Below are 26,858 nucleotides of genomic sequence, written 5' to 3'. Positions count from 1 at the left end.
CACTACTGTACTCCCTGTTCACCCACGACTGCATGGCCGCGCATGACTCCAACACCATCATTAAGTTTGCTGACAATGCGACGGTCAGACTTAGCAGTGTGGTACCAGGACAACAACCTCTCCCTCAATGTCAGTAAGACCAAGGAGCTGATAGTGGACTACAGGAGAAAGAGGGGGAAGCACACCCCCATCTACAATCGATAGGGCTGTTGTGGATTGGGTTGAGAGCTAAGTTCCTTGGCGTCCACATCACCAAGGACTTAACATGGTCCACACACACCTGCACAGTTGAAGAGGGCACGGCAGCGCCCTTTCCCTTCAGGATGCTGAAAAGATTTGGCATGAGCCCGCAGATCCTCAAAAAGTTATACAGCTGCATCATCAAGGGCATCTTGACCGCCAAGAGCTACAAAGGTGGGAGAGCTACAAAGGGTGGTGCGGACAGCCCAATACATCACTGGGGCCGAGCTCCCTGCCATCCATGACCTCTATATCAGGTGGTGTCAGAGGAAGGCCTGAAAAATTGCCAGATTCCAGCCACAGACTGTTCACTCTGCTACCGTCCGGAAAACGGTACCGGAGCATTGACTCTTGGACCAACAGGCTCCGAGACAGCTTCTACCCTCAAGCCATAAGACTCTGAAATAGCCAGCCTGCTAAATAGTCAATCAATGGTACTCAAACTACCTGCACTGACCCTACACACACACACTCAGTAGACTTTATATACACACACACACAATGTACATGCTCACTCACACACACTACATTGACACTCCCACACAAATTCAAACAATACATATGCACACACACAAACATGCATACCGACACGACACACACTTTTACACTCATTTGCTACCGCTACTCTGTTCTTTATTTTACTCCTATTATTATCATCATCATCATCTATCTGGATGCCTAGTCACTTTACCCTGCCTTCATGAACATACAGTACCTACCTCAAGTACCTCTCCGCACATTGATCTGGTACTGGTACTCCCAATATATAGCTCCACATTGATCTGGTACTGGTGCTCCCTATATATAGCTCCACATTGATCTGGTACTGGTACTCCCTGTATATAGCTCCACATTGATCTGGTACTGGTACTCCCTGTATATAGCTCCACATTGATCTGGTACAGGTACTCCCTGTATATAGCTCCACATTGATCTGGTACTGGTACTCCCTGTATATAGCTCCACATTGATCTGGTACTGGTACTCCCTGTATATAGCTCCACATTGATCTGGTACTGGTACTCCCAATATATAGCTCCACATTGATCTGGTACTGGTACTCCCTGTATATAGCTCCACATTGATCTGGTACTGGTACTCCCTGTATATAGCTCCACATTGATCTGGTACTGGTACTCCCTGTATATAGCTCCACATTGATCTGGTACTGGTACTCCCTGTATATAGCTCCACATTGATCTGGTACTGGTACTCCCTGTATATATCTCCACATTGATCTGGTACTGGTACTCCCTGTATATAGCTCCACATTGATCTGGTACTGGTACTCCCTGTACATATCTCCACATTGATCTGGTACTGGTACTCCCTGCATATATCTCCACATTGATCTGGTACTGGTACTCCCTGTACATATCTCCACATTGATCTGGTACTGGTACTCCCTGTACATATCTCCAATCTTGTGTATTTTATTCCTCGTGTTAGTTACCATTACATTTTTTTAAACACTGCATCGTTGGGAAAGGTATGTAAGCAAGCATTTCACTGTAAAGTCTACACCAGTTGTATTCGGCGCATGTGAAATAAAATTTGATTTAATGTCTCTATTCCCTTTTAAATCTCAACCTGAAGGAGAGGTTATTTAAGGTTATTACCAGACAACTGAAGGAGAGGTTATTTAAGGTTATTACCAGACAACTGAAAGAGAGGTTATTTAAGGTTATTACCAGACTATGGTAATACTGCTCTGAATATCAACAAAAAGAGAGTGGACTGTATGGTTCCACTAATGTCCAGCCATGTAGCCTAATAGTCTAAAACCAAGAGAAACCTCTAGTCTAATAATCCTACCGCCTATAAAACAAACACATTATGTTTTTGAGACAGATGACAACACACTTTTCAATTTCCTTATCAATTTAATTAAAGTTCATTATGTTGTTGGCTTTTTTGTTTCCTTGGTCCTCCAGTATGTCATCAAGTTCCAGTCAGACGTCTCAAACAAGGATCCCCTCTGCTGGCCAGCTGGTGGTACTGTCTGCCCTCTTGGGTAGCCAGTACCCAAGTACCCAGTATCCCTCATACCGACCAGAACCTGAGCAAAGCAGCACTATTTCAAACCATCATGGAAATAACTGACAAATACATATTTACAGTAACATATAACATTGTCTCTTCCTGGAGAGTGCCAGTGCTAAGTGATTCTCAGCACCAGCCTTTTATAGACTGCTTGCCACTGCAGTCCCTCACAGTCAGGTAGCTTAATATTGACCCCACAAATTAGGCCCACAAAATAAAATAGTAAATGTTCCAAAAACCTATCAGTTAATCATTACAGTTAAATAAACCAATCAACCAGTGGATTATAATTCAACCAGCATTTGGAAACTGCTCCCACATGTCAGTGACCTAGAAATGCATTTGGAGGAAGACAATATATGAAAATAAGACAAGACCAGAAAATAGTGAGATTAATCAGAGGCCCATACTGCCAGACAGTAGATATCTGGGCTGTAGAAGTCACTGTATTCCACCCTGGTAACCGTTCCTTATCAAAACATCTCCCCACTAAAACCGTATCCTTTATGAGGCACAGTCCACTGACCCCAGCCCTGTACAGTGGCTGGGACAGACCGAAGGAGGGGGAACTGTTGAAGTTGTCAAAGCTCATCCTCCATCTGCTGAAACGCTTCTAAGTCCTCTCGCCAATCAGCCATCATGGCTTCCACTGATTTTCTGCTAGAGTCCATGTCAACCTCAGGCTCCTCCTCTGGCTCAGGGTTCCTCTTAATGGCAGGTCCCACATCATCCTCAGGAGTCACTTCCTCATTGTGGGGAGCTGATTCGTCCTGCTTCACAGTCCTCACGTGTGACTGGTCGAGAGTTGCGGCAGGGACAGGTGAAGTTTGGTCTGTTGAACAGTCTTCCTCCTCCTCCTGAACATCCCTCCCTGAGGAAGGACAGAGAGGTGAGCTCAGTCCATTTTCAGACCACTTTCCACCACAATATATGAGCTGTGTCCTGCACAGTCATCCATATAGTTTCCTAGTATCCTACAATACATACACAGCCATACACCGTTTCCTACTCACCATGTATGTACATCTAACACAAGCACCTATCAGTCATTCCCAGACAGAAACAAGGTAGTGTTGCGGTTTACAAGAGGCAGCGAACAACAAATAGAATGGTACTGACGAGTCATGTGCAGAACAGACCAACAGTAATATTCTCCTGAGGGGTTCTGACATGGCCAGCTATATACACAAGACTAACCTGCACTGAGCTGCTCTACCACACACAGAATAATGGACGAGAGGTGAAAGAGAGATGAGGGCGATACTTACTGCTTTCCAGCAGGATGCCAGGGAGAGGTTTACCTTTGAATATAGAGGCTGCTAAACCAAAGGGTGAAGGGAAAAGAAAGAGAGAAGAGGAAAGTTACACTGTTACAGTCCACCACAGGGAAGGAGAGGAGGAAGGAAAATGGAAAGAAGGGAGCTGTTTCCTGTATCACACATCAAACTGGGTGCTTACCATCCCCTACCTCCACTAAGGCTAGTACTGTAGTGGCCACAGGCCCACTATTTTGGTTCACCACTGAACCCTGAAATACTGGCCATTTTGATATCTTTACAGAATCAAGTATAGTCCCTAAAATCGGCTGAAATCCCACAAAACTACCCATATGCTGGAAAGATACTGTCCTGTCTTTGTCTAGTCACTAATGTCCAACTGCCCTCTCCAGTGGATCTAACCTCGGTCTCTGGCCTTGTCGCTCAGCAGCACCTCCACCTCTCTGTACTCCTTGAGAGCCTCCAACAGGATGTTGCCTTCCTTGTAGAAGAGGAAGAGGAGGGGCAAAGTGACGTCATCTGTGTTGCGGCCGTCGCCGGCCATCTGGAAGAGGGGAGCAGTGTCACTGCTGCTACCCTCGTTGTCATCTGTGGAGGAGGGGGGTAATTAGCAAGGTTAAAAAGGATACTATAATTAAGCAATGAGGCAACTTGGAGGTTTGTGGTATATGGCCAATATACCACGGCTAAGGGCTGTTCTTAGGCACGCTCTTAGCCATGGTATATTGGCCATATACCACAAACCTCCCATGGTGCCTTATTGCTATTATAAACTGGTTACCAGTGTAATTAGAGCTGTAAAAATAAATGTTTTGTCATTCCCGTGGTATAAGGTCTGATATACCACGGCTGCCAGTCAATCAGCATTCAGGGCTCGAACCACCCAGTTTATAAATAGTAATGCATCAGTTTATTAAAGGTTATATAAAACATTATGAAAGTGTTATGAACATTTATAAAGGTTAGAAGTATGATTATAGTTAGTGCAGGCTTCTTGAAGTAGATTCATTCAAATTGAGATCTTGTGTCAGTTAGTCCTCCTCACCGATGACGATGCCTCCGATGGCCCCAGCCTTCATGATGTGTCTGGCCTTCTCAGCGAACATACACTGGCCCCGCTGCAGCAGAGCAATGCGGCCCTGTACAAAGGCAGCGTTGCTCAGTTCCGCACAGCCACTGTAGGGTTCAGCCACTGTCACAAACCCACGAACCTACAGACAGACGGAGAGAAGGGGGGGGGGCATGTTCAAACATCACTCAGAACGCCGAAAATAGAGAACGTCTGGCACCTAGGGACAAGACAGGAAAAACCAACAAGCAAAGGTGTCCATGCATTGGAAATTGGCACACTGAAGAAACACTCACCCCCGTGATGCTCTTGGAAAGGTCCGTGCCAAACTGAGCTGGGCCAGAGGTCAGCACCACTCTACCGAAGAAGGGGTGGGAGACGATCTGCACAGCGCGCGGAGGGAGCTGCTCCTTCTGCTGCTGGCTTGACAGCTCCATCATCTCCTGCATGAAGCGCATGCCGTCCTCTGCTGCCACAGCACTGACCGCCTAGAGAGAGATCGAGGGAAGGGGAGAGAGAGGAAAGGAGATGGAGAAAGAGAAGAGAGGGCAGTAGATAGAGTAGGGGAAGAGACAGTAACTCATATGGAGGGTTGGCAGTGGTCTTATGATATCATTCAAACTCTCCCGGCTTGTACTGTGAATTAATCATTTACCTGTGTAGCGTGTTGGACCAGCTGCACTCTGCCGTCTTTAAGGTGTATAAGGCTGACTCCCATCCTCCTCAGCAGCTCCAGGTGATCGGGGTTGTTGGCCATGAAGTCCTGAGCCCTCAGAGGGGGACGACCCATCCCCGGCTCACTGGATGAGAGGGTGGAGGGCATCAAAGTTCACATTCAGTATGTTTGTGACAGGAACAATATTCTGTTTAACATGATTCCTCACATTAGACACATACTCCCCTATGTATATATTTGGACAGTGAAGCTAAAACGTAATTTGGCTCTATACTCCAGCATTTATTCTAAGAATAGAATATGTTTCTGAACACTTCTACATTCATGTGGGTAGTACCATGATTACGGATAATCATGAATGAATCGTGAATAATGATAAGTGAGAAAGTTAGAGGCATAAATATCAAATCCCCCAAAAATGCTAGTGACTCCAAAATGAAAACACAGCAAATGCATCCAACAAGTTTGTAGAGTCACACGCTTGATATAGTCACTGCATGCTAAGAATATGGGACCAAATACTACACTTTTGACTAAATGTAATACACTATAAGTGAATTTGTCCAAATTCTTATGACACCTTCAAAATGGGGAGACTAGATTCACTACATGACCAAAGGTATTTGGACACCTGCTCGTCAAACATCTCATTCCAAAATCATGTGCATTAATATGGAGTTGGTCCCCCATTTGCTGCTATAACAGCCTCCACTCTTCTGGGAAGGCTTTCCACTAGATGTTGGAACATTGCTGCAAGGACTTGCTTTCATTCAGCCACAAGAGCAATAGTGAGGTTGGGCACTGATGTTGGGCGATTAGGCCTGGCTCGCAGTCGGTGTTCCAATTCAGCCCAAAGGTGTTCGATGGGGTTGAGGTCAGGGCTCTGTGCAGCCAGTTCTTCCACACCGATTTCTGTATGGACCTTGCTTTGTGCACAAGGGCATTGTCATGCTGAAACAGCAAAGGGCCTTCCCCAAACTGTTGCCACAAAGTTGGAAGCACAGAATCGTCTAGAATGTCATTGTATGCTATAGCGTAGGGCTGGGCGATATATCGATATAAAAAATATATCAATATATTTTAAATGTGATATGAAATTAGACCATTTCGCATATATCGATATAGTTCAATTTTGCGCTTTGATCCTTGTTTATGTTTAGATGTTATTGTTATTTGAACAGCTGAGCATTTAATCTGAACCAGGTGAAGAGCCCTGTTTATTATTTATTCATTTGATTTTTCAACTGTTCACTGAAATAGCCGGTTTCAATATAACTACTTGAGACATGTCATATCTGGCTTTGACTTTGAACATTTGCTCTCACTTTGCGGAAAAAATATCGGGATATATATCTTATATCGATATTCAGCCTAAATATATCGGGATATGACTTTTGGTCCATATCGCCCAGCCCTACTATAGCGTTAAGATTTCCCTTCACTGGAACTAAGGGGCCAAGCCCAAAGAGAACATGTTTCCACTGCTCCAGAGTCCAATGACGGCAAGATTCACACCACTCCAGCTTGGCATTGTGCATGGTGATTTTAGGCTTGTGTGCGGCTGCTCGGCCATGGAATCCCATTTCATGAAGCTCCCGATGAACCGTTCTTGTGCTGACGTTGCTTCCAGAGGCTACGCGCTTCAGCACTCGGCGCTCCCCGTTCTGTGAGCTTGTGCGGCCGAGCCGTTGTTGCTCCTAGACCTTTCCACTTCATAATAACAGCACTTACAGTTGACCGGGGCAGCTCTAGCAGAGCAGACATTTGACAAACTGACTTGTTGGAAAGGTGGCATCCTATGACAGTTGAAAGTCACTGAGCTCTTCAGTAAGGTCATTCTACTGCCAATGTTTGTCTATGGAAATTGCATGGCTATGTGATCAATTTTATACACGTCAACAACGGGTGTAGTTGAAATAGCCGAATCCACTAAGTTGAAAGGGGTTTCTACATACTTTTGTATATATAGTGTACATAATGTGCATTAATTTCTAAACGGTAAAACATATGTAAGAAGAAAAAAATGGAATAAAACATTACATTCAGTACTGCCGCCTCATAAAACATTTGATCTCAAATCCAAAATGCTGAAGTATAGAGCTTAATTGTAGTTTTAGCTTCACTGTCCAAATAAATACATAGGGGGGTGTATGTGTAAATGTCCCTTACCGGTGAATGGCAGGACGGGGACAACTCTTGTCCACAGCACTCCTGATTGGATCTCGGAGGTTCCGTGGGAAGGCGGGGTCGGGGAAAAGGAGGCGTGTGTTGGGGCAGGTCCAATCAAAGTTAGAGTCATCCAACTCCTCCTCTGACTAAGACAGAGGGGGAGAGAACAAACATGACTAACTATATCATCTGAATATTATTAGACGTACTATCATTAGAATTCTAGCTGATCACAGCAGGTGATCTTACTACACCCACCCAAAGAGATTTGACATAGGCGGAGAGATGAGGCAGAGATGGAGCCTGTACCGTGGTGTTGGCGGGAGGAGAGGGGGCGTGAGGGGCAGTGGACAAGGACAGGGGCAGAAGGTGTGCCTCGGTGGTGAAGATATAGTCCTCAACATTGAACGTCAGATCTTCCTCTTCTGCAAACAGCAGGAACAGGTACTTGAACATCTCTGCCAAGAAGAAGGAGTCCATTCTGAGAGGGGAGGAGAGAGGATGAGAGGATGAGTGATATTTGGGGCAGCAGGCCAACAGAGCAGACACCACATAAACTATTTTGATTGAACTACATGGCTGGCACACTGTTCCTCAGCCACTAAAACCATCCACCTCTTAACCGCCCATCATTAAATCCCTCCCCGTCCCCGGTGTATTCCCCTGGGTCTGGGCTCTCACCGGTCCTCGTGGCTCCCGGTGCGAACGTCCTTCATGGCAGCAAACCCACAGGGGACCCGGGCAAATCGGTTCAGGTTGTCCAGCACCGTGCGGCCTACCTCCAAGTAGTAGGGGTCTTTGGTAGCCTAGAGGGGGACCAGGGTTAGACACTACTAATGAATTAGGCAATAAGGAAGCCCACTAAGATCAAATGTACAGTGCATTCGGAAAGTATTCAGACCCCTCAACTTTTTCCACATTTTGTTAGGTTACAGCCTTATTCTAAAATGGATTAAATTGTTTCTCCCCCCTCAGTCTACACACAATACCCTATGTTGACAAAGTAAAAAAACAGTTTTCTAAAAACTGGAAATACCACATTTACATAAGTATTCAGACCCTTTACTCAGTAGTTTGTTGAAGCACCTTTGGCAGCGAATATAGCCTCGAGTCTTGGGTATTTAAAAAAAAAAGTTGTATTTATTTAACTAGGCAAGTCAGTAAAGAACAAATTCTTATTTACAATGACGGCCTACGGCTGGGCCAATTGTGCACCTCCCTATGGGACTCCCAATCACGGCTGGTTGTGATACAGCCTGGATTTGAACCAGGGTGTCTGTAGTGACGCCTCAAGCACTGAGATGCAGTGCCTTTGACCACTGCGCCACTCGGGAGCCCCGGGTATGACACTACAAGCTTGGCACAACTGTATTTGGGGAGTTTCTCCCATTCTTCTCTGCAGATTCTCTCAAGCTCTGTTAGATCGGATGGGGAGCGTCACTACACAGCCATTTTCAGGTCTCTCCAGAGATGCTCGATCGGGTTCAAGGCCACTCAAGGACATTCAGAGACTTGTCCCGAAGCCACTCCTGTGTTGTCTTGGCTGTGTGCTTAGGGTCGTTGTCCTGTTGGAAGGTATACCTTCACCCCAGTCTGATGTTCTGAGTGCTCTGGAACAGGTATCCAACATGGTCCTCTCTGTACTTTGATCCGTTCATCTTTCCCTCGATCCTGACTAGTCTCCAGGTCCCTGAAAAACATCCCCACAGCATGATACAGCTACCATGCTTCACCGTAGGGATGGTGCCAGGTTTCCTCCAGACGTGACGCTTGGCATTCAGGCCAATGATTTCAAGTTTGGTTTCATCAGACCAGAAAATCTTCTTTCTCATTGTCTGAGAGTCTTTATGTGCCTTTTACTGAGGAGTGGTTTCCATCTGGCCACGCTACCATAAAGGCCTGATTGGTGGAGTGATGCAGAGTTGGTTGTCCTTCTGGAAGGTTCCATCTCCACAGAGTAACTCTGGAGCTCTTTCAGAGTGACCATCGGGTTCTTGGGCACCTCCTTGACCAAGACCTTTCTCCCCCGATTGCTCAGTTTGGGCGGGCAGCCAGCTCTAGGAAGAGTCTTGGTGGTTCCAAAACTTCTTCCATTTAAGAATGGTGGAGGCCACTGTGTTGTTGGGAACCTTCAATGCTGCAGACATTTTTGGTACCCTTCCCCAGATCTGCCTCGACACATTCCTGTCTCAGAGCTCTACGGCCAATTCCATCGACCTCATGGCTTGGTTTTTGATCTGAAATGTACTGCCAACTGTGGGACCTTATATAGACATGCGTGTGCCTTTCCAAATCACATCCAATCAATTGAATTTACCACAGGTGGACTCCAATCAAGTTGTAGAAACATCTCAAGGATGATCAATGGAAACAGGATAATTTCCAGTCTCATAGCAAATAGTAAATAAGGTATCTGTTTTTTTATAAATTATCAACAATTTCAAACAACCTGTTTTCGCATTGTCATTATGGGGTATTGTGTGTAAATTGATGAAGAAAACATTTAATTTAATCATTTTTAGAATAAGGTTGTAACGTACCAAAATGTGGAAAAAGTGAAGTATGTATCGTTAAGTCAACTTCTAGACTGCATGTCTCCACAGTCCTTACCTTGTACAGGAAATAGGTGCTCTCTGCAAACTCAGGTCTTAGTGGATGCTGAGCCCAATGTACCCTGAAATCAGTGGTGAATGCCTGAGGAAAACAGAGGGGTGTTAAAGGTTACAGCCTGAGTGAGAACACAGAAAGAGGTGGAGAGGGAGCATAAAAAAGAGAGCTTACCTCTGGGAGGAAGTTGTGTTTCTTGGTGACTTGATACAGCATCTCATGGGTCTCAATGGCCGGCCGGATATCTCCCTTCAACACCTGGGGGATTCATTAACAATGTTAGGAGAGTAAAAGTCTTCATTTGTCTCCCTAATCTCAGCACCAGGTCTATGTACTAAAACCCCTGATTAGGCAGCTGGTCTGTTAGTGACGCCAGTCACCTGCAGCCCAGGGAAGAAGGCCAGGAGGGAGTCCATCCAGGTGCGAGCAGGCAGCAGAGGCTTGTGGATGTGAACGTCCAGCAGGAGAGGAGGCTGGCTGATGTACTTCATTATAGACGCATAGTGCTGGAAACACAAATAATGAGAACATTTGACAAGTTAAGGATGAGAATCTTTAACAGCACACTTTGTGTGGATTGAACAATAAGGGCATAAAAGCATTCCATTATCCAAGCCAGAGTAAGGTTACAGTGTTTGAGGTCACTCACAATGTTGAAGCGCTGCAGAAACAGGTCATCTCCCAGCAGAATATAGGCCTTCAGCAGGTACTCATAATACGAGTCAATCCCTGCTCCCACTCCGCTGTCTGGAACAATACAACAGTGTACCGTTTCATACCGCAGAAACACACTCATGTCTTATTTCTACAAGTACAGAACATCAGTGCCGCCTTGCCCGTTAACTTCTACCACACCCAATACATTGTCCGTCTCTGGATAAATCGAAGGAAATCCTCCTTTATAATACAGTAGATACCAGTTATGGCCTGGGACTGGTTCCCTCTCTCACCCCTGCGGACCCACTCTCCTGAGTGGATGTTGATGGTTGTTCCCACCAGGTTGCTATTCCTCTGCCTCTTCTCCCACAGGAAGTCGAGGGCTCTCCGCGCATGGACCTGTGTAGAATACAATGAATCAATATTATTCAGACACACTGCCATCTATGATAATCAACAATGAAGGTCTAGTAGTGCCATCTACTAGTATTAGTCCTGATCTGAACAAGGTTTAAAGAAAGAGAGATGATTGTCTATTTTTACCTCAAACACAGGGTCCCCAGTGAAGCGACTCAAGGCAGCGAACTCCAGGATAATTGTACCAGCACAAGCTGTGCAGGTGTCCGTCTCTGTGCCCGTCCGACTCTCAGGACCCCTGATGCCATGCTTCAAGTTTACCTGTTGAGTGGAATAAAAAGGCTCAATATATTGGTCATAGACTCAACTCCACGGGCTGTGTCCGAAGACATTGTTCAGGTGAACTATACAGCCATAGAAAACCAGGCTGTGGAAAACTGTAGCAGCTGTATGCAGAGCACTGAAGCAGATAATACAATTATACAGTCATAAATCGGATAGGGGTGTGTGTGTGTGTGTACACATACGTGTGTATGGTTAGGACATATCCCAACAGCCGTGGCCTTATGTATAGTTTGATGGCTCACCCTGGGGTAAGGCAGGCCACTGCTGGTGTTGAAGGCAGGCAGGAGTCTGAGACCCACGTCTTTGGCCATGTGGAGCAGCTCATCCTGGTACCACTGCATGTGATGCCCTGCATCCTTCAGCATCACCGCCATGGAGTGGCCCCCTAGCAGCCCTCTGGAAACATGAGGAAAGTCACAACGGTCACACAATAGTATGTGGACAACCCTTCAAATTAGTGGATTCGGCTATTTCAACCACACCCGTTGCTGACAAGTGTATAAAAGAGCACACAGCCATGCAATTTCCAGTGACAAACATTGGCAGTAGAATGTCCTTACTGAAGAGCTCACTGACTTTCAATGTGGCACTGTCATAGGATGTCACCTTTCCAACAAATTTCTGCCCTGCTAGAGCTGCCCTAGTCAACTGTAAGTGCTGCTATTCTGAAGTGGAAATGTCTAGGAGCAACAACGGCCCAGCTGCGAAATCGCCTGTCCTCGGTTGCAACACTCATTACCGAGTTCCAAACTGCCTCTGGAAGCAACTTCAGCACAAGAACTGTTCATCAGGAGCTTCATGAAATGGGCTTCCATGGCCGAGCAGCCACACACAGGGCTAAGATCACCATGTGCAATGCCAAGAGTCGGCTGGAGTAGTGTAAAGCTTGCAGTCATTGGACTCTGGAGCAGTGGAAACGCGTTCTCTGGAGTGATGAATCAACCTTTATCATCTGACAGTCTGACGGACGAATCTGGTTTTGGCGGATGCCAGGAGCACGCTACCTGCCCGATTGCATAGTGCCAACTGTAAAGTTTGGTGGAGGAGGAATAATGGTCTGGGGCTGTTTTTCATGGTTCGGTCTAGGCCCCTTAGTTCAAGTGAAGTTAAGATTTAACGCTACAGCATACAATTACATTGTAGATAATTCTGTGCTTCCAACTTTAGTGGCAACAGTTTGGGGAAGGCCCCTTCCTGTTTCAGCATGACATTACCCCTGTGCACAAAGCGAGGTCCATACAGAAATGGTTTGACGAGATCGGTGTGGAAGAACTTGACTGGCCTGCACAGAGCCCTGACCGCAACCCCATTGAACACCTTTGGGGTGAATTGGAACGCCGACTGCGAGCCAGGCCTAATCGCCCAACATCAGTGCCCGTTCTCACGAATGCTCGTGGCTGAATGAAAGCAAGTACCTGCAACAATGTTCCATCACACATACAGTTTGTTTGCTGTTATATTTGTGCTGTAGCCAGTGTCTTCTGTCTGTGAGATCTGTTTTGTCTTATATCGTTTAATTTTTTTATCCCAGTCCCCATCCCCACAGGGATGGGGTGATGTGTTGGTGATGTGGACACCAAGGATCTTGAACCTCTCAACCTGCTCCACTACAGCCGTTGATGAGAATGGGGGCGTGCTCGGTCCCCTTTTTCCTGTCGTCCACAATCTCCTTTGTCTTGATCACGTTGAGGGAGAGGTTGCTGTCCTGGCACCACACGGCCAGGTGTCTGACCTCCTCCCTATAGGCTGTCTCGTCGGTGATCAGCCCTACCACTGTTGTGTCATGAAAACATTCTTGGCAAATGCTTTCGCTTTCGTCCGTCTTGCGCCGGTCCAAGAATTTCACCTCTAGCGGCACAATACGAATGTTCTTCTCCATTGACTTACCTGGTTAAATAAAACATGTAAACATTACCATCCCCTCAATAACTGGCTTTATGGTTTTTCTTACCCCAGCACACGGATGTTGGTCTCAAAGACAGACACCACAATGTCATTGTCCAGTCGCACATCTGTCAACACTCTCCTCACTGCTTCTTCAAACTCTGTCGTCTTGTTTAAGAGCTGTACGTAAATACAGAATTATAGATATGAAAATCATTGTCTACCCAGAGGTTCAACAAATCCAACTAAGGAGGTTGGTAAAACAAACTAAAGATGAAACCTACCACTAGAGTGTCCAAGGTGTCGATGAGGGTGAGAGAGAACCTTAAAACACACAAAGACAACTCAATCAGTATCAGTTATAGTCCCTTATGGCTAGAAGATATCAACAGAGAGTTAGAGTATTCAAATGACAGCAGGACTGTGTCTCCTGTTCCCACATGCGACTCAGGCCTGCAGGCAGACAAGCACTCACTTCCCCAGTGCGTCGTCCACGTCTCCCCGACTGGGCTCCAGCCCACGCACCCTCCCCCGACACGTCAGAGGCATCAGCTCATCTGCTGGGTACGCATGGTCCTGGAGAACACAACCAATAATATATACATTTTTAAATATTTAACTAGGCAAGTCAGTTAAGAACAATTTCTTATTTTACTGCCTACTTTTTACTGCCTGTGTTTTTTTGTTGTTGATAGTTGAACCTTATTTAGACCTACTGTAAGTCAATAAGATGTGAAATTCTATATGACATGTTTACACACTACTAGAGGTCGACCGATTAATCGGCATGGCCGATTTAATTAGGGTAGATTTCAAGTTTTCATAACAACCGGTAATCTGCATTTTTGGACGCTGATTACATTGCACTCCACGAGGAGAATGCGTGGCAGGCTGACCACATGTTACGCGAGTATAGCAAGGAACCAAGTTAAGTTGCTAGCTAGCATTAAACTTATAAAAAAACAATCAATCTTAACATAAATCACTAGTTAACTACACATGGTTGATGATATTACTAGTTTAACAACTTGTCCTGCATTGCAAATAATCAATGCGGTGCCTGTTAATTTATCATCGAATCACAGCCTACTTCGCCAAAACAGGTGATTTAACAAGCGCATTAGCAAAAAAAAGCACTGTCGTTGCACCAATGTACCTAACCATAAACATCAATGCCTTTAAAATCAATACACAAGTATATCTTTTTTTAAACCTGCATATTTAGTTAAAATAAATTTATGTTAGCGGGCAATATTAACTAGGGAAATTGTGTCACTTCTCATGCTTTCTATGCAAGCAGAGTTGCGAACTGTGTGAAGACCCTTTCTTCCTAATAAAGACCGTAATTAATTGGCCTGAATTTTACATAATTATGACATAACATTGAAGGTTGTGCAATGTAACAGCAATATTTAGACTTAGGGATGCTACCCGTTAGATAAAACACATAACGGTTCCGTATTTCACTGAAAGAATAAACGTTTTGTTTTCGAAATGATAGTTTCTGGATTTGACCATATTAATGATCTAAGGCTCGTATTTCTGTGTGTTTATTATATTATAATTAAGTCTATGATTTGATAGAGCAGTCTGAGCAGTGGTAGGCAGCAGCACGCTCGTAAGCATTCATTCAAACCACACTTTCCTCCGTTTGCCAACAGCTTTTCGCAATGCTTGATGCACAGCGCTGTTTATGACTTCAAGTCTATCAACTCCCGAGATTAGGCTGGCAATACTATAGTGCCTATAAGAACATCCATAGTCAAAGGTATATGAAATACAAATGGTATAAAGAGAAATAGTCCTATAATAACTACAACCTAAAACTTCTTAACTGGGAATATTGAAGAGTAATGTTTAAAGGAACCACCAGCTTTCATATGTTCTCAAGTTCTGAGCAAGGAATTTAAACTTTAGCTTTTTTACATGGCACATATTGGACTTTTACTTTATTCTCCAACACTGTGTTTTTGCATTATTTAAACCAAATTGAACATGTTTCATTATTTATTTGAGACTACATTGATTTTATTTATGTATAATATTAAGTTAAAATAAGTGTTCATTGTTCATTCAGTATCGTTGTAATTGTCCTTTAATATAAATAAATAAATGTAAAATAAATAAAATAAAAATATTTAAAAAAAAATCGGTATTGGCTTTTTTTGGTCCTCCAATAAATCGGTATCGGCGTTGAAAAATCACAATCGGTCGACCTCTAGTCAGGATGCTCTTGATGGTGCAGCTGTAGAACCTTTTGAGGATCTGAGGACCTATGACACATTTTTTCAGTCTCCTGAGGGGGAATAGGCGTTGTCGTGCCCTCTTCACGACTGTCTTGGTGTGCTTGGACCATGTTAGTTTGTTGGTGATGTGGACGCCAAGGATCTTGAACCTCTCAACCTGCTCCACTACAGCCCCGTCGATGAGAATGTGGGCGTGCTCGGTCCTCTTTTTCCTGTCGTCCACAATCTCCTTTGTCTTGATCACGTTGAGGGAGAAGTTGCTGTCCTGGCACCACACGGCCAGGTGTCTGACCTCCTCCCTATAGGCTGTCTCGTCGGTGATCAGCCCTACCACGGTTGTGTCATCTGCAAACTTAATGATGGTGTTGGAGTCTCGCCTGGCCGTGCAGTCCCGAGTGAGCAGGGAGTACAGGAGGGGGCTGAGCACGCACCCCTGAGGGGCCCCCGTGTTGAGGATCAGCGTGGCGAATGTGTTGTTACCTACCCTTACCACCTGGGGGCAGCCCGTCAGGAAGTCCAGGATCCAGTTGCAGAGGGAGGTGTTAGCTCAGTGATGAGCTTTGAGGGCACTATGGTGTTGAACACTGAGCTGTAGTCAATGAACAGCATTCTCACATAGGTGTTCCTTTTGTCCAGGTGGGAAAGGACAGTGTGGAGTGCAATAGAGACTGCATCATATGTGGATCTGTTGGGGCAGTATGCAAACGGAGTGAGTCTAGGGTTTCTGGGATAATAGTGTTGATGTGAGCCATGACCAGCCTTTCAAAGCACTTCATGGCTACAGACGTGAGTGCTACGGGTCAGTATTCATTGAGGCAGGTTACCTTAGTGGTCTTGGGCACAGGCACTATGGTGGTCTGCTTAAAACATGTTGGTATTACAGACTCGGACAGGGAGAAGTTGAAAACGTCAGTGAAGACACTTGCCAGTTGGTCAGCACATGCTCGGAGTACAAGTCTTGGTCATCTGTCTGGCCCTGCGCCCTTGTGAATGTTGACCTGTTTAAAGGTCTTACTCACATCGGCTGCGGAGACCGTGATCACACAGTCTTCCGGAACAGTTGGTGCTCTCATGATAGTTCTGTGTTATTTGCCTCGAAGCGAGCATAGAAGATGTTTAGCTTGTCTGGTAGGCTCGTGTCACTGGACAGCTCTCGGCTGTGCTTCCCTTTGTAATCTGTAATGGTTTGAAAGCCCTGCCACATCCGACGAGCTTCAAAGCCGGTGTAGTATGATTCGATCTTAGTCCTGTATTGATGCTTTGCCTGTTTGATGGTTCGTCAGAGGGCATAGCGGGATTTCTTATAAGCTTCCGGGTTTGAGTCCCGCTCCTTGAAAGTGGCAGCTCTAGACTTTAGCTCAGAGCGGATGTTGCCTGTAATCCATTGCTTCTAGTTGGGGTATGTACTTACAGTCACTGTGGGGAGGACGTCATCAATGCAGTTATAGATGAAGCCAATGACTGATCTGGTGTACTCCTCAATGCCATCGGAGGAATCCCGGAACATATTCCAGTCTGTGCTAGCAAAACAGTCCTGTAGCTTAGCATTGGCTTCATCTGACCACTTCTTTATTGACAGAGTCACTGGTGCTTCCTGCTTTTTGTTGCTTGTAAGCAGGAATCAGGATAGAATTATGGTCAGATTTGCCAAATGGTGGGCGAGGGAGAGCTTTGTATGCGTCTCTGTGTGTGGAGTAAAGGTGCTCCATAGGTTTTTTCCCCCTCTGGTTTCACATTTAACATGCTGATAGAAATTTGGTAAAACGGATTTAAGTTTCCCTGCATTAAATTCCCCGGCTACTAGGAGCGCTGCCTCTGGGTGAGCGTTTTCTTGTTTGCTTATGGCGGAATACAGCTCATTCAATGTTGTCTTAGTGCCAGCCTCTGACTGTGGTGGTATGTAAACAGCCACGAAAAAACAGAAACTCTCTAGGTAGATAAAGTATCTTATGATAAGCTGTAGACCACACTACCTCAGGCGAGCAATAGCTCAAGACTTCCTTAGATATCGTGCACCAGCTGTTATTTACAAAAATACATTGTCCGCCGCCCCCATTATGGATTGATTGTTTTGATTGCTGTTGTAAACTAAAGATGTTGACACTATTCTCAGCATGCCCTGGTGAATGGAGAGGGTGAACTCTGCTCCTAATCCTTTTGATCTATAGGCATTGCCTTATAAATAGTGGAAACATGATGCTTGTCTTGGGTCATGTTCATTATCCCCAGATTTTAAGGTGGTAGTAGGTGACAGTAGTTGCAACAAAAGACTCTGTTAAGTATCATGGATGTGTGCTAGATAACCATCTGACAGGGGCATGGCATGGCACAAAATGTTATCGCCAAAGTGAACCATAAAATTAGGTTCCTGGCTAGAACCTCCAAATATCTGGATAAGAATGCAATGGGGACATTGGCAGGGGCTCTGGTTCAGTGCCAATTTGACTGTGCATGCTCTTCCTGGTACAATAGTGTCCCCAAGATATAAAAAAATAATAATAATGTAGACATCTCAGAACAAATTAGTCAGGATTATTCTTAAACTTCCAGCACTTAGGCATGGTGCTTTGCTGCAGGAAGGACTGGTGCACTTCACAAAATAGATGGCATCATGAGGCAGGAAAATTATGTGGATATATTGAAGCAACATCTCAAGACATCAGTCAGGAAGTTAATGCTTCGTCGCAAATGGGTCTTCAAATGGACAATGACCCCCAAGCATACTTCCAAGGTTGTGGCAAAATGGCTTAAGGACAGCAAAGTCAAGGTTGCTCTGTTACAGTCAACTATGATATAGGCCCTCATGTGAACCATTTTAACTTTGAGCCTGTTTCTTATACTGAGGTTTATAAAGCACTAAAGGCAACAGACAAAAAGTCTGTAGGTCCAGACAACCTGGACCCCTACCTCTTAAAGATAGCAGCTGGTATTATTACTGAACCTGTGGCTCACATTTTTTACTTGAGTCTCTTGACCAATTCCATACCCAACATTTGGAAATCAGCTTATGTCCTCTCACTGCTAAATGGCGGAGATCCCTCAGATGCTAATAACTATCGTCCTCTCTCTAAACTCCCTATCCTGACCAAAGTCTATGAATCCCTAGTGAACTCTTAAAAAAAACTTAATTGAACAGAACATACTGAGTGGGGTTCAGTCTGGCTTTAGATCGAGGCACAGCACCACAACTGCAGCTATGGCAGTGGCAAATGACATCAATAATGCACTTGACAAAAAGCAACATTTGTTGTGGATTTATCAAAGGCCTTTGATTCAGTTGACCATGAATAGTTGATGGCTAGACTCAGAAACATTGGTCTCAGTGAAGGGGCAGTAAATTGGTTTAGGAACCATCTTTGACAGAACACAATGTGTATATACACTGACAATCACAAGTCTAGCTTTCCTGAGATTAATAGAGGTGTGCCCCACGGTTCCATTTTAGCTCCTGTGTTGTTCTCAATTTTTATTAATGATTTGGGAAATGGGATGCAACCAGCAAAGTTACATCTATATGCAGATGATACAGTCATATATTCATGTGCTCCTTCTCTGGTACAGGCTGTTGAAGAGCTCCAGACTGCTTTTCAGTCTCTGCAGGCCTCCCTTTATGGTCTCAAACTGGTCTTGAATGTACAAAAAACTAAATTCATGACCTTTACCAGAGCTAGAACTCTGCCAGAGAAGGTTAGCATTGTCACATCTGGTGGCTTATCCATTGAAAAAAGTACCTAGGTATTTGATTGGATGACAAGTTGTCCTTTAAAGTTCATGTGGATAATCTTGTGACAAAGCTTCAATTGAAATTGGGTTTTAATTTTCGTAGTAAGGCTTGCTTCCTGCTTATGGCTAGAAAGAAGCTTTTCTCTCAGTAATTGATTATGGTGACTTGTTGTTTATGCATGCAACCTTCATGTTACAGAGACTGGATTCTGTTAATAATGCGCTTTATTACAAATGCCAAGTCACTCACCCACCATTGCACCTTGTACCAAATGGTGGGTTGGACCTCACAAATGCATCTTTCTGTGCATTTAAAGTATGTGTTCATGTACAAAACCCTTTTGGGTAAACTCCCTCTTTATCTCTGTAGTCTTGTCTCCTTCACCACCAGCAGTTACTATACTCAGTCTGCTAGGTGGTTGCTACTTAAAGTCCCCAGGACATTCACAGTATTAGGCAAGACTGCCTTTTCTTGTGCACCAGAGGCATGGAATAGTCTATAATCCATGCTTCATCTAAATATGTTAGTGCCACTGAAGGAATTTAAAATATTGATGGGAGACTCTGTTACGGAGGAGTGTAAATGTTCTTTTTTTAGGCTGGATCCTGTTGTATTGTTGTATGTTTTAATACTGTAATATATTGATTGTTGCTGCCTTCTTGGTCATGTCTCCCTTGAAAAAGACACTGGGTCTCAATGGGTTTTTCCTGGTTAAATAAAACACATTTTTGACTATCTTTGCTATAAAAAGGCCATGGTATCTGTTGTCGTTGGGCTCTCAACAAATCACCGGAGGGGGGGGTTCGTTGACAAGCTCCATTACTGCATTAATTAATAATGTGCAATTGTTTTTGAATAAATCTAAAAGTCTCTCTCCTTTTGATTACAATAATCCCACAACAGCAACCTGAACAGAAGCTACAGCGTTAGTCATCCTGGGGCCTGTGACAGCACTTGACCCTGTACAAAACAGTCCAACCAGAAGGCAAATGAGGACATTTATGATATGAGGACATGAACCTTGGGTCTGTGTGCTTGTTTGACTAATGGCTGAGGTAAAAAAATACTTCTAGGCCAGGCCTAATCATTTGATTTAGGAACAAAAAAGCACTAGGCCAAGTGTCAGTGTTTTGATGAACAGCTAGTGTCAATATATCAGTAACCCAGCTCAAAGCCACATAAGTCCACGGTAACAGGAAAACAGAGAGGGGAAAGAAGCAAACAGGCAATAGTCTAGCTACCAAACTAGACCCACTGTCCTCAAATTAGGCCTAAAGAGACCTAGATGTTTATTGTATCTGAAGCGAATAAAAATAGTGGGAGCAGAGCAGTGCATTTAGCCTATTACAACAAACCCAGCTGTGCCCTGGAGACCATATGAAAACCGATTGCCCCCCATCTATCTTCAGAGCTCGTGCTGCTAGGTGACCTAAACTGGGACATGCTTAACACCCCGGCCATCCTACAATCTAAGTTTAATGCCCTCAATCTCAGAAATTATCAATGAACCTACCAGGTACAACCCCAAATCTATAAACACGGGCACCCTCATAGAAATCATCCTAACCAACTTGCCCTCCAAATACACCTCTGCTGTTTTCAACTAAGATCTCAGCGTTCACTGCCTCATTGCCTGCATCCGTAATGGTTCCGCGGTCAAACGACCACCCCTCATCACTGTGAAACGCTCCCTAAAACATCAGCGAGCAGGCCTTTCTAATCGACCTGGCATCCTGGAAGGATATTGACCTCATCCCGTCAGTAGAGGATGCCTGGTCATTCTTTAAAAGTGCCTTCCTCACCATCTTAAATAAGTATGCCCCTTTCAAAAACTGTAGAACCAGGAACAGATATAGCCCTTGGTTCTCTCCAGACCTGACTGCCCTTGACAAGCACAAAAACATCCTGTGGCGTTCTGCATTAGCATCGAATAGCCCCCGTGATATGCAACTTTTCAGGGAAGTTAGGAACCAATATACACAGGCAGTTAGGAAAGCTAATGCTAGCTTTTTCAAGCAGAAATTTGCATCCTGTAGCACAAACTCAAAAAAGTTCTGGGTCACTGTAAAGTCCATGGAGAATAAGAGCACCTCCTCCCAGCTGCCCACTGCACTGAGGCTAGGAAACACTCACCACCGATAAAGCCACTATAATTGACAATTTCAATAAGCATTTTTCTACGGCTGGCCATGCTTTCCACCTGGCTACCCCTACCACGATCAACAGCCCTGCACTCCCCACAGCAACTCGCCCAAGCCTCCCCGATTTCTCCTTCACCCAAATCCAGATAGCTGATGTTCTGAAAGAGCTGCAAAATCTGGACCCCTACAAATAAGCCGGGCTAGACAATACCCTCTCTTTCTAAAATGATCTGCCGAAATTGTTGCAACCCCTATTACAGCCTGTTCAACCTCTCTTTCTTATCGTCTGTGATTCCCAAAGATTGGAAAGCTGCCGCGATCGTCCCCCTCTTCAAAGGGGAGACACTCTAGACCCAAACTGCTACAGACCTATATCTATCCTACCCTGCCTTTCTAAGGTCTTCGAAAGCCAAGTTAACAAACAGATTACCGACCATTTCGAATCCCACCGTACCTTCTCCGCTACGCAATCTGGTTTCAAAGCTGGTCATGGGTGCACCACAGCCACGCTCAAGGTCCTAAATGATATCATAACCACCATCGATAAGAGACATTACTGTGCAGCCGTATTCATAGACCTGGCCAAAGCTTTCGACTCTGTCAATCACCACATTCTTATTGGCAGACTCAACAGCCTTGGTTTCTCAAATGATTGCCTCACCTGGTTTACCAACTACTTCTCTGATAGATTTCAGTGTGTCCGGACCTCTGGCAGTCTCTATGGGGGTGCCACAGGGTTCAATTCTCGGGCCGACTCTCTTCTCTGTACACATCAATGATGTCGCTCTTGCTGCTGGTGATTCTCTTGATCCACCTCTACGCAGACGACACCATTCTGTATACTTCTGGCCCTTCGTTGGACACTTAACTAAACTCCAGACGAGCTTCAATGCCATACAACTCTCCTTCGTGGCCTCCAACTGCTCTTAAATGCAAGCAAAACTAAATGCATGCTCTTCAACCGATCACTGCCCGCACCTGTCCGCCCATCCGGCATCACGCCTCTGGACAGCTCTGACTTAGAATATGTGGACAACTACAAATGCCTAGGTGTCTGGTTAGACTAAACTCTCCTTCCAGAGTCACATTAAGCATCTCCAATCCAAAATTAAATCTAGAATCGGCTTCCTATTTCGCAACAAAGCATCCTTCACTCATGCTGCCAAACATACCCTCGTAAAACTGACCATCCTACCGATCCTCGACGTAATTTACAAAATAACCTCCAACACTCTACTCAACAAATTGGATGCAGTCTATCACAGTGCCATCCGTTTTGTCACCAAAGCCCCATATACTACCCACCACTGCGACCTGTACGCTCTCGTTGGCTGGCCCTCGCTTCACTCTCGTCGCCAAACCCACTGGCTCCAGCTCATCTACAAGTCTCTGCTAGGTAAAGCCCCGCCTTACCTCAGCTCACTGGTCACCATACACCCACTCGTAGCACGTGCTCCAGCAGGTATATCTCACTGGTCACCCCCAAAGCCAATTCATCCTTTGTCTGACTTTCCTGCCAGTTCTCTGCTGCTAATGACTGGAACGAACTGCAAAAATCTCTGAAGCTGGAGACTCATATCTCCCTCACTAGCTTTAAGCACCAGCTGTCAGAGCAGCTCACAGATCACTGCACCTGTACATAGTCAATCTGTAAATAGCCCATCCAATCTACCTCATCCCCATACTGGATTTATTTATTTATTTATCTTGCTCCTTTGCACCCCAGTATCTCTACTTGCACATTCATCTTCTGCACATCTACCATTCCAGTGTTTAATTGCTATATTGTAATTACTTCGCCACCATGGCCTATTTATTGCCTTAACTCCCTTATCTTACCTCATTTACACTCACTGTATATAGACTTTTTTTCCTGTATGTTTGTTTATTCCATGTGTAACTCTGTGTTGTTCTATATGTCGAACTGCTATGCTTTATCTTGGCCAGATCGCAGTTGCAAATGAGAACTTGTTCTCAACTAGCCTACCTGGTTAAATAAAGGTGAAATAAAATTTAAAAAATTAGTACCAGTACATCTCAACAGAACATCTAAAATGTTTTGCATTATTAGATTGCTGCTAAACCACTCTCTCAGTTATGTGAAGGGGGCAGGTGGTGACGAGACTTACCATATAATTGGAATAAGCATGGTCAAACATCTCGACCACTTGGTTCCTTGAGGGGAAACAAAGAAAGAACAAGTCAGTTTAGCTCAATCTATTTTATCAGCCTGAACTTGCCACACATCTAGCCCAGGACCAGACATCTTTCTCACTCACCTCAGCTTGAGCTTCTCCTCTCGTGACATAGACTGTCCCAGCCTGCATAAATTGCTCAGCAATAGCAGCAACAATAGGGTTGACATTGTTGCAGGGCGAAACCACAGCACCGTCCACATTGCTACAATCTAGCTCTCTCAGTCAAGTACAACTGTAACCTATCATCACACGAATATAGGCCTAGACACCAACAGTCTCTGATAAACACAAACACACTCAGATCTCATGTGCACATATTCAGAACCAGGGGACACTTGAGGCCCAGTTACTGTCTGGTCCAATGGTTAATGAATGCATCCCAATACCACATTGAGGCAGTGCTGTTTATAAGGCCTACAATACTGTTACTAATCAGCTTGTTGATGCCAATTTAGACACCATCTATGACTCACTCGTCCTCTCCAAAGTCATACAGTACAAATCCAGGTTATGGTAGATGTCTGACAAGGGGTTGGACAAACAACTGTATCTAAAATCCAAAGTCAGGCTAACATATCAAGCAATCTATATATTTGACCGTTTGCAGGAATGCTGTAGCTATTATGTAAACTGATAGTGATCTGTCATAGGATACGTCTCATAATCGAAGACAATGTTCCAGTGGTGTAAAGTACTTAAGTCTTTTTTGGGGGTATCTGTACTTTACTATTAATACTTTTTACAAATTTTACTTCACTACATTCCTAAAGACAATAATGTACCTTTTACTCCATAGATTTTCACTGACACACAAAAGGACAGGAAAATTGTCCAATTCACACACTTATCAAGAGAACATCCCTGGCCATCCCTACTGCCTCTGATCTGGCAGACTCACTAAACACAAATTCTGTTTGTAAATTATGTCGTAGTGTTTTAGTGTGCCCCTGGCTATCCGTAAATTAAAACTATAAAATCGTGCTGTCTGGTTTGTTTATTATAAGGAATGTGAAATGATTTATATTTTAACTTTTGACTCTTAAGTATATTTAAAACCAAAGAGAGACTTTTACTCAAGTAGTATTTTGCTGGGTGACTAACTTTTACTGTGTCATTTTCTATGAAGGTATCCTTACTTTACTCAAGTATGACAATTGGGTACTTTTTCCACGACAGCAAAGTTCTGCCAAGCCGTTAACACATGTGCCTTCCTTGACTGAGTGTCCAGTTCCTTAGAACCATGTTCACCTGCTGGTCACACCCTCTGACACACACGGCACCGGGACCTACAGCAGCGTGTAACACGTTGGCAAAGCTTCAGTCAACACAAAACATCATTCACATACTGCTAATCCCCGCTGTCTAACGTTTCCTAACTAACGGGCAATCACATTACTCAATACTGACAGAATAACGTTATTCCTCAAGCCAATCAAAACAAACGATCCTTCCTTATTAACGTTTGACACCCGTGACTTTTTGAGTAAGCAGACACCATAAAAGCCTACTGCCAGGAAAGGTGAAATAGGTAAATTATCTCGCTTTCTGATTAGACTAACAAATACTTAGCTAAATCATTATATATATTTAGTTAATTGCTATATATTATCACAACAGTAACGTTAACTGGCTATAACCTTTAACGTTACCGTTGCTATCGACAAACAATAGCCCCGCAGAGAAGAGCTAGCTAGCTAATGGCGCTAGCTATCGGTCTTTTCCTGGAACAATTAGGATTATATCCATGAAGCAATATAGACTGTTGTTAAATCCCCCTCCCTTGACAGCTCTCTTCGTTCGTTAGCCAGTTGTTGGGGCGCATAGCCAGCTACAGTAGCTAGCTAGCCAGCTTGGTCGGTAAACGACAGTCCAAAAACAAGCGAAGTAGGAAAGGCGCCGGGTCGCTTTCGGACGTTGAGTTAGTGTATTTTGTTCTTCTTGTTATGCAGGAAAATATTTTGAGTTTTATATTGCTTTAATGATGGACCTTTAGCCGCCAGCTGGCCGTCAAAGAAAAGCGAGTAGTGCTGTTTAGAAGATAAATGTCAACATCCGCATCCGGTTAGGTTTTGGTATCCACCCCTCTGCCCCGCCCAACACCTAAATGTAGTTTTGTTATGCAGTATTATTGTATCTACACTACTTCAGTCGTTATACATTTGGGGAGAATATGATTTATAAAATTAGATGGCAATATACATAACGGTTGACATTTGTTAGTTCCTTGAATATTTGGCAGACATCCGAGTGAATCTTCCACCATTTTTGATATTCACTAAATATCCCATCTAGCCTAGCGAACCAGACTGGTCTCATAGACTAGACGTAACATAGTAAACGTGAGTCCGAGAAATACAATTCGTATAATATGTTACGTTTGGTAGAGAAGAAAAAATTACACCAGCCAAACCCAGACGATGCTGCCGCCCTACCAGACTCCCAATCACGGCCAGTTGTGATACAGGCTGGATTCGAACCAGGGTGTCTGTAGTGACGCCACAAGCACTGAGATGCAGTGCCTTAGACCGCTGCGCCACTTGGGAACTGTCAAAGCTGTACAAAAAAGTATCCATACAAGCACACACTGGACCACGAACGATGTGTTTATAATAGCGCGTTGGTGAAAATATACCAAATTATTAGGGTGAGGCACATGGGCTACTAACAGCTTACTACACAACATACACTAAGTATTATTTTATTGGCTACAGTATACATTTCTCCCTTGCATATTAACGTAAACTCACTCAGTTTTGTACGGAATGGGGTGAGTTTACGTTACATCATTTATGCAGCAGCATACAATACATTTTTGGACCCACCTTGTGAAGGTGGCGCAGTGGTCCTTTGCTAGCAAATTGTGTCATCAAAGTCTTGCATTCTCTGTATTTATGGTGGGAACTCTGAAAAAAAAAAAACACAGCCACTCCATTGAACAGCAGGCCAACGTTAGTGGTTTCTTTGCAACGCTTGCAGTTAGCCACTGATCCTTCCAAACGACTCATTGTCGAATTTGCGATTTCCAACTTGTTGTGTAATCTTTAAGTACAATGGCCGATGAGCACCGATATGTTTTATCTATAATTTCTCTTAATTATTTATCTTCATTGACAAGGATTAAAAAGGATTTGCCAGTAGATTGTCGATTTGATGAGACTGCTAGCTAAGACTTTGAAAGTAAGATATTGACATGATCAGTCCAATCAAAGCTATTGTAGATATAAC

At 44.3% G+C, this 26,858-nt stretch overlaps 1 protein-coding gene across 5 annotated transcripts; it reads right to left on the bottom strand.

Annotated features, from left to right (window-relative positions):
• Nucleotides 1-2,103: 2,103 nt before the first annotated feature.
• LOC106584382 (ER degradation-enhancing alpha-mannosidase-like protein 3) lies at nt 2,104-26,529 on the bottom strand. 5 transcript variants are annotated; one of them, XM_045705968.1, is made up of 21 exons: nt 26,456-26,529; nt 23,565-23,610; nt 13,800-13,900; nt 13,609-13,648; nt 13,392-13,504; nt 11,683-11,836; nt 11,282-11,416; nt 11,032-11,137; nt 10,731-10,828; nt 10,462-10,587; nt 10,256-10,339; nt 10,085-10,168; nt 8,156-8,280; nt 7,733-7,955; nt 7,475-7,620; nt 5,285-5,429; nt 4,926-5,117; nt 4,606-4,771; nt 3,963-4,148; nt 3,552-3,599; nt 2,104-3,154 (listed from the first exon to the last, which is right to left on the bottom strand). In XM_045705968.1, the coding sequence occupies exons 2-21, from the start codon at nt 23,592-23,594 to the stop codon at nt 2,865-2,867; spliced, it is 2,592 nt and encodes an 863-aa protein (XP_045561924.1). In that variant the 5' UTR covers nt 23,595-23,610; nt 26,456-26,529; the 3' UTR covers nt 2,104-2,864. The 5 variants fall into 5 exon arrangements, with proteins under 5 accessions (XP_045561924.1, XP_045561923.1, XP_014025102.1 ...); XM_045705967.1 differs by lacking the exon at nt 26,456-26,529 and adding an exon at nt 23,715-25,694 and having other exon boundaries at nt 7,784-7,955; XM_014169627.2 differs by lacking the exon at nt 26,456-26,529 and adding an exon at nt 23,715-25,693.
• Nucleotides 26,530-26,858: the final 329 nt, after the last annotated feature.

The sequence above is a fragment of the Salmo salar genome, chromosome ssa23 (genome assembly GCF_905237065.1).
Source record: "Salmo salar chromosome ssa23, Ssal_v3.1, whole genome shotgun sequence".
Taxonomy (NCBI): domain Eukaryota; kingdom Metazoa; phylum Chordata; class Actinopteri; order Salmoniformes; family Salmonidae; genus Salmo; species Salmo salar.
This window is presented reverse-complemented; position numbering and strand designations above follow the sequence as displayed.

What these genes read in the sequence shown, in the direction of transcription:
- LOC106584382 (XM_014169627.2), bottom strand. Translation starts at nt 23,833, where the DNA reads ATGTGGACGGTGCTGTGGTTTCGCCCTGCAACAATGTCAACCCTATTG. An exon ending in CTGGGGACCCTGTGTTTGAG is followed by an intron (nt 11,138 to 11,281) that starts GTAAAAATAGAC and finishes TATTCTACACAG; the next exon opens with GTCCATGCGCGGAGAGCCCT. An exon ending in TGGTCCAACACGCTACACAG is followed by an intron (nt 5,118 to 5,284) that starts GTAAATGATTAA and finishes ATCTCTCTCTAG; the next exon opens with GCGGTCAGTGCTGTGGCAGC.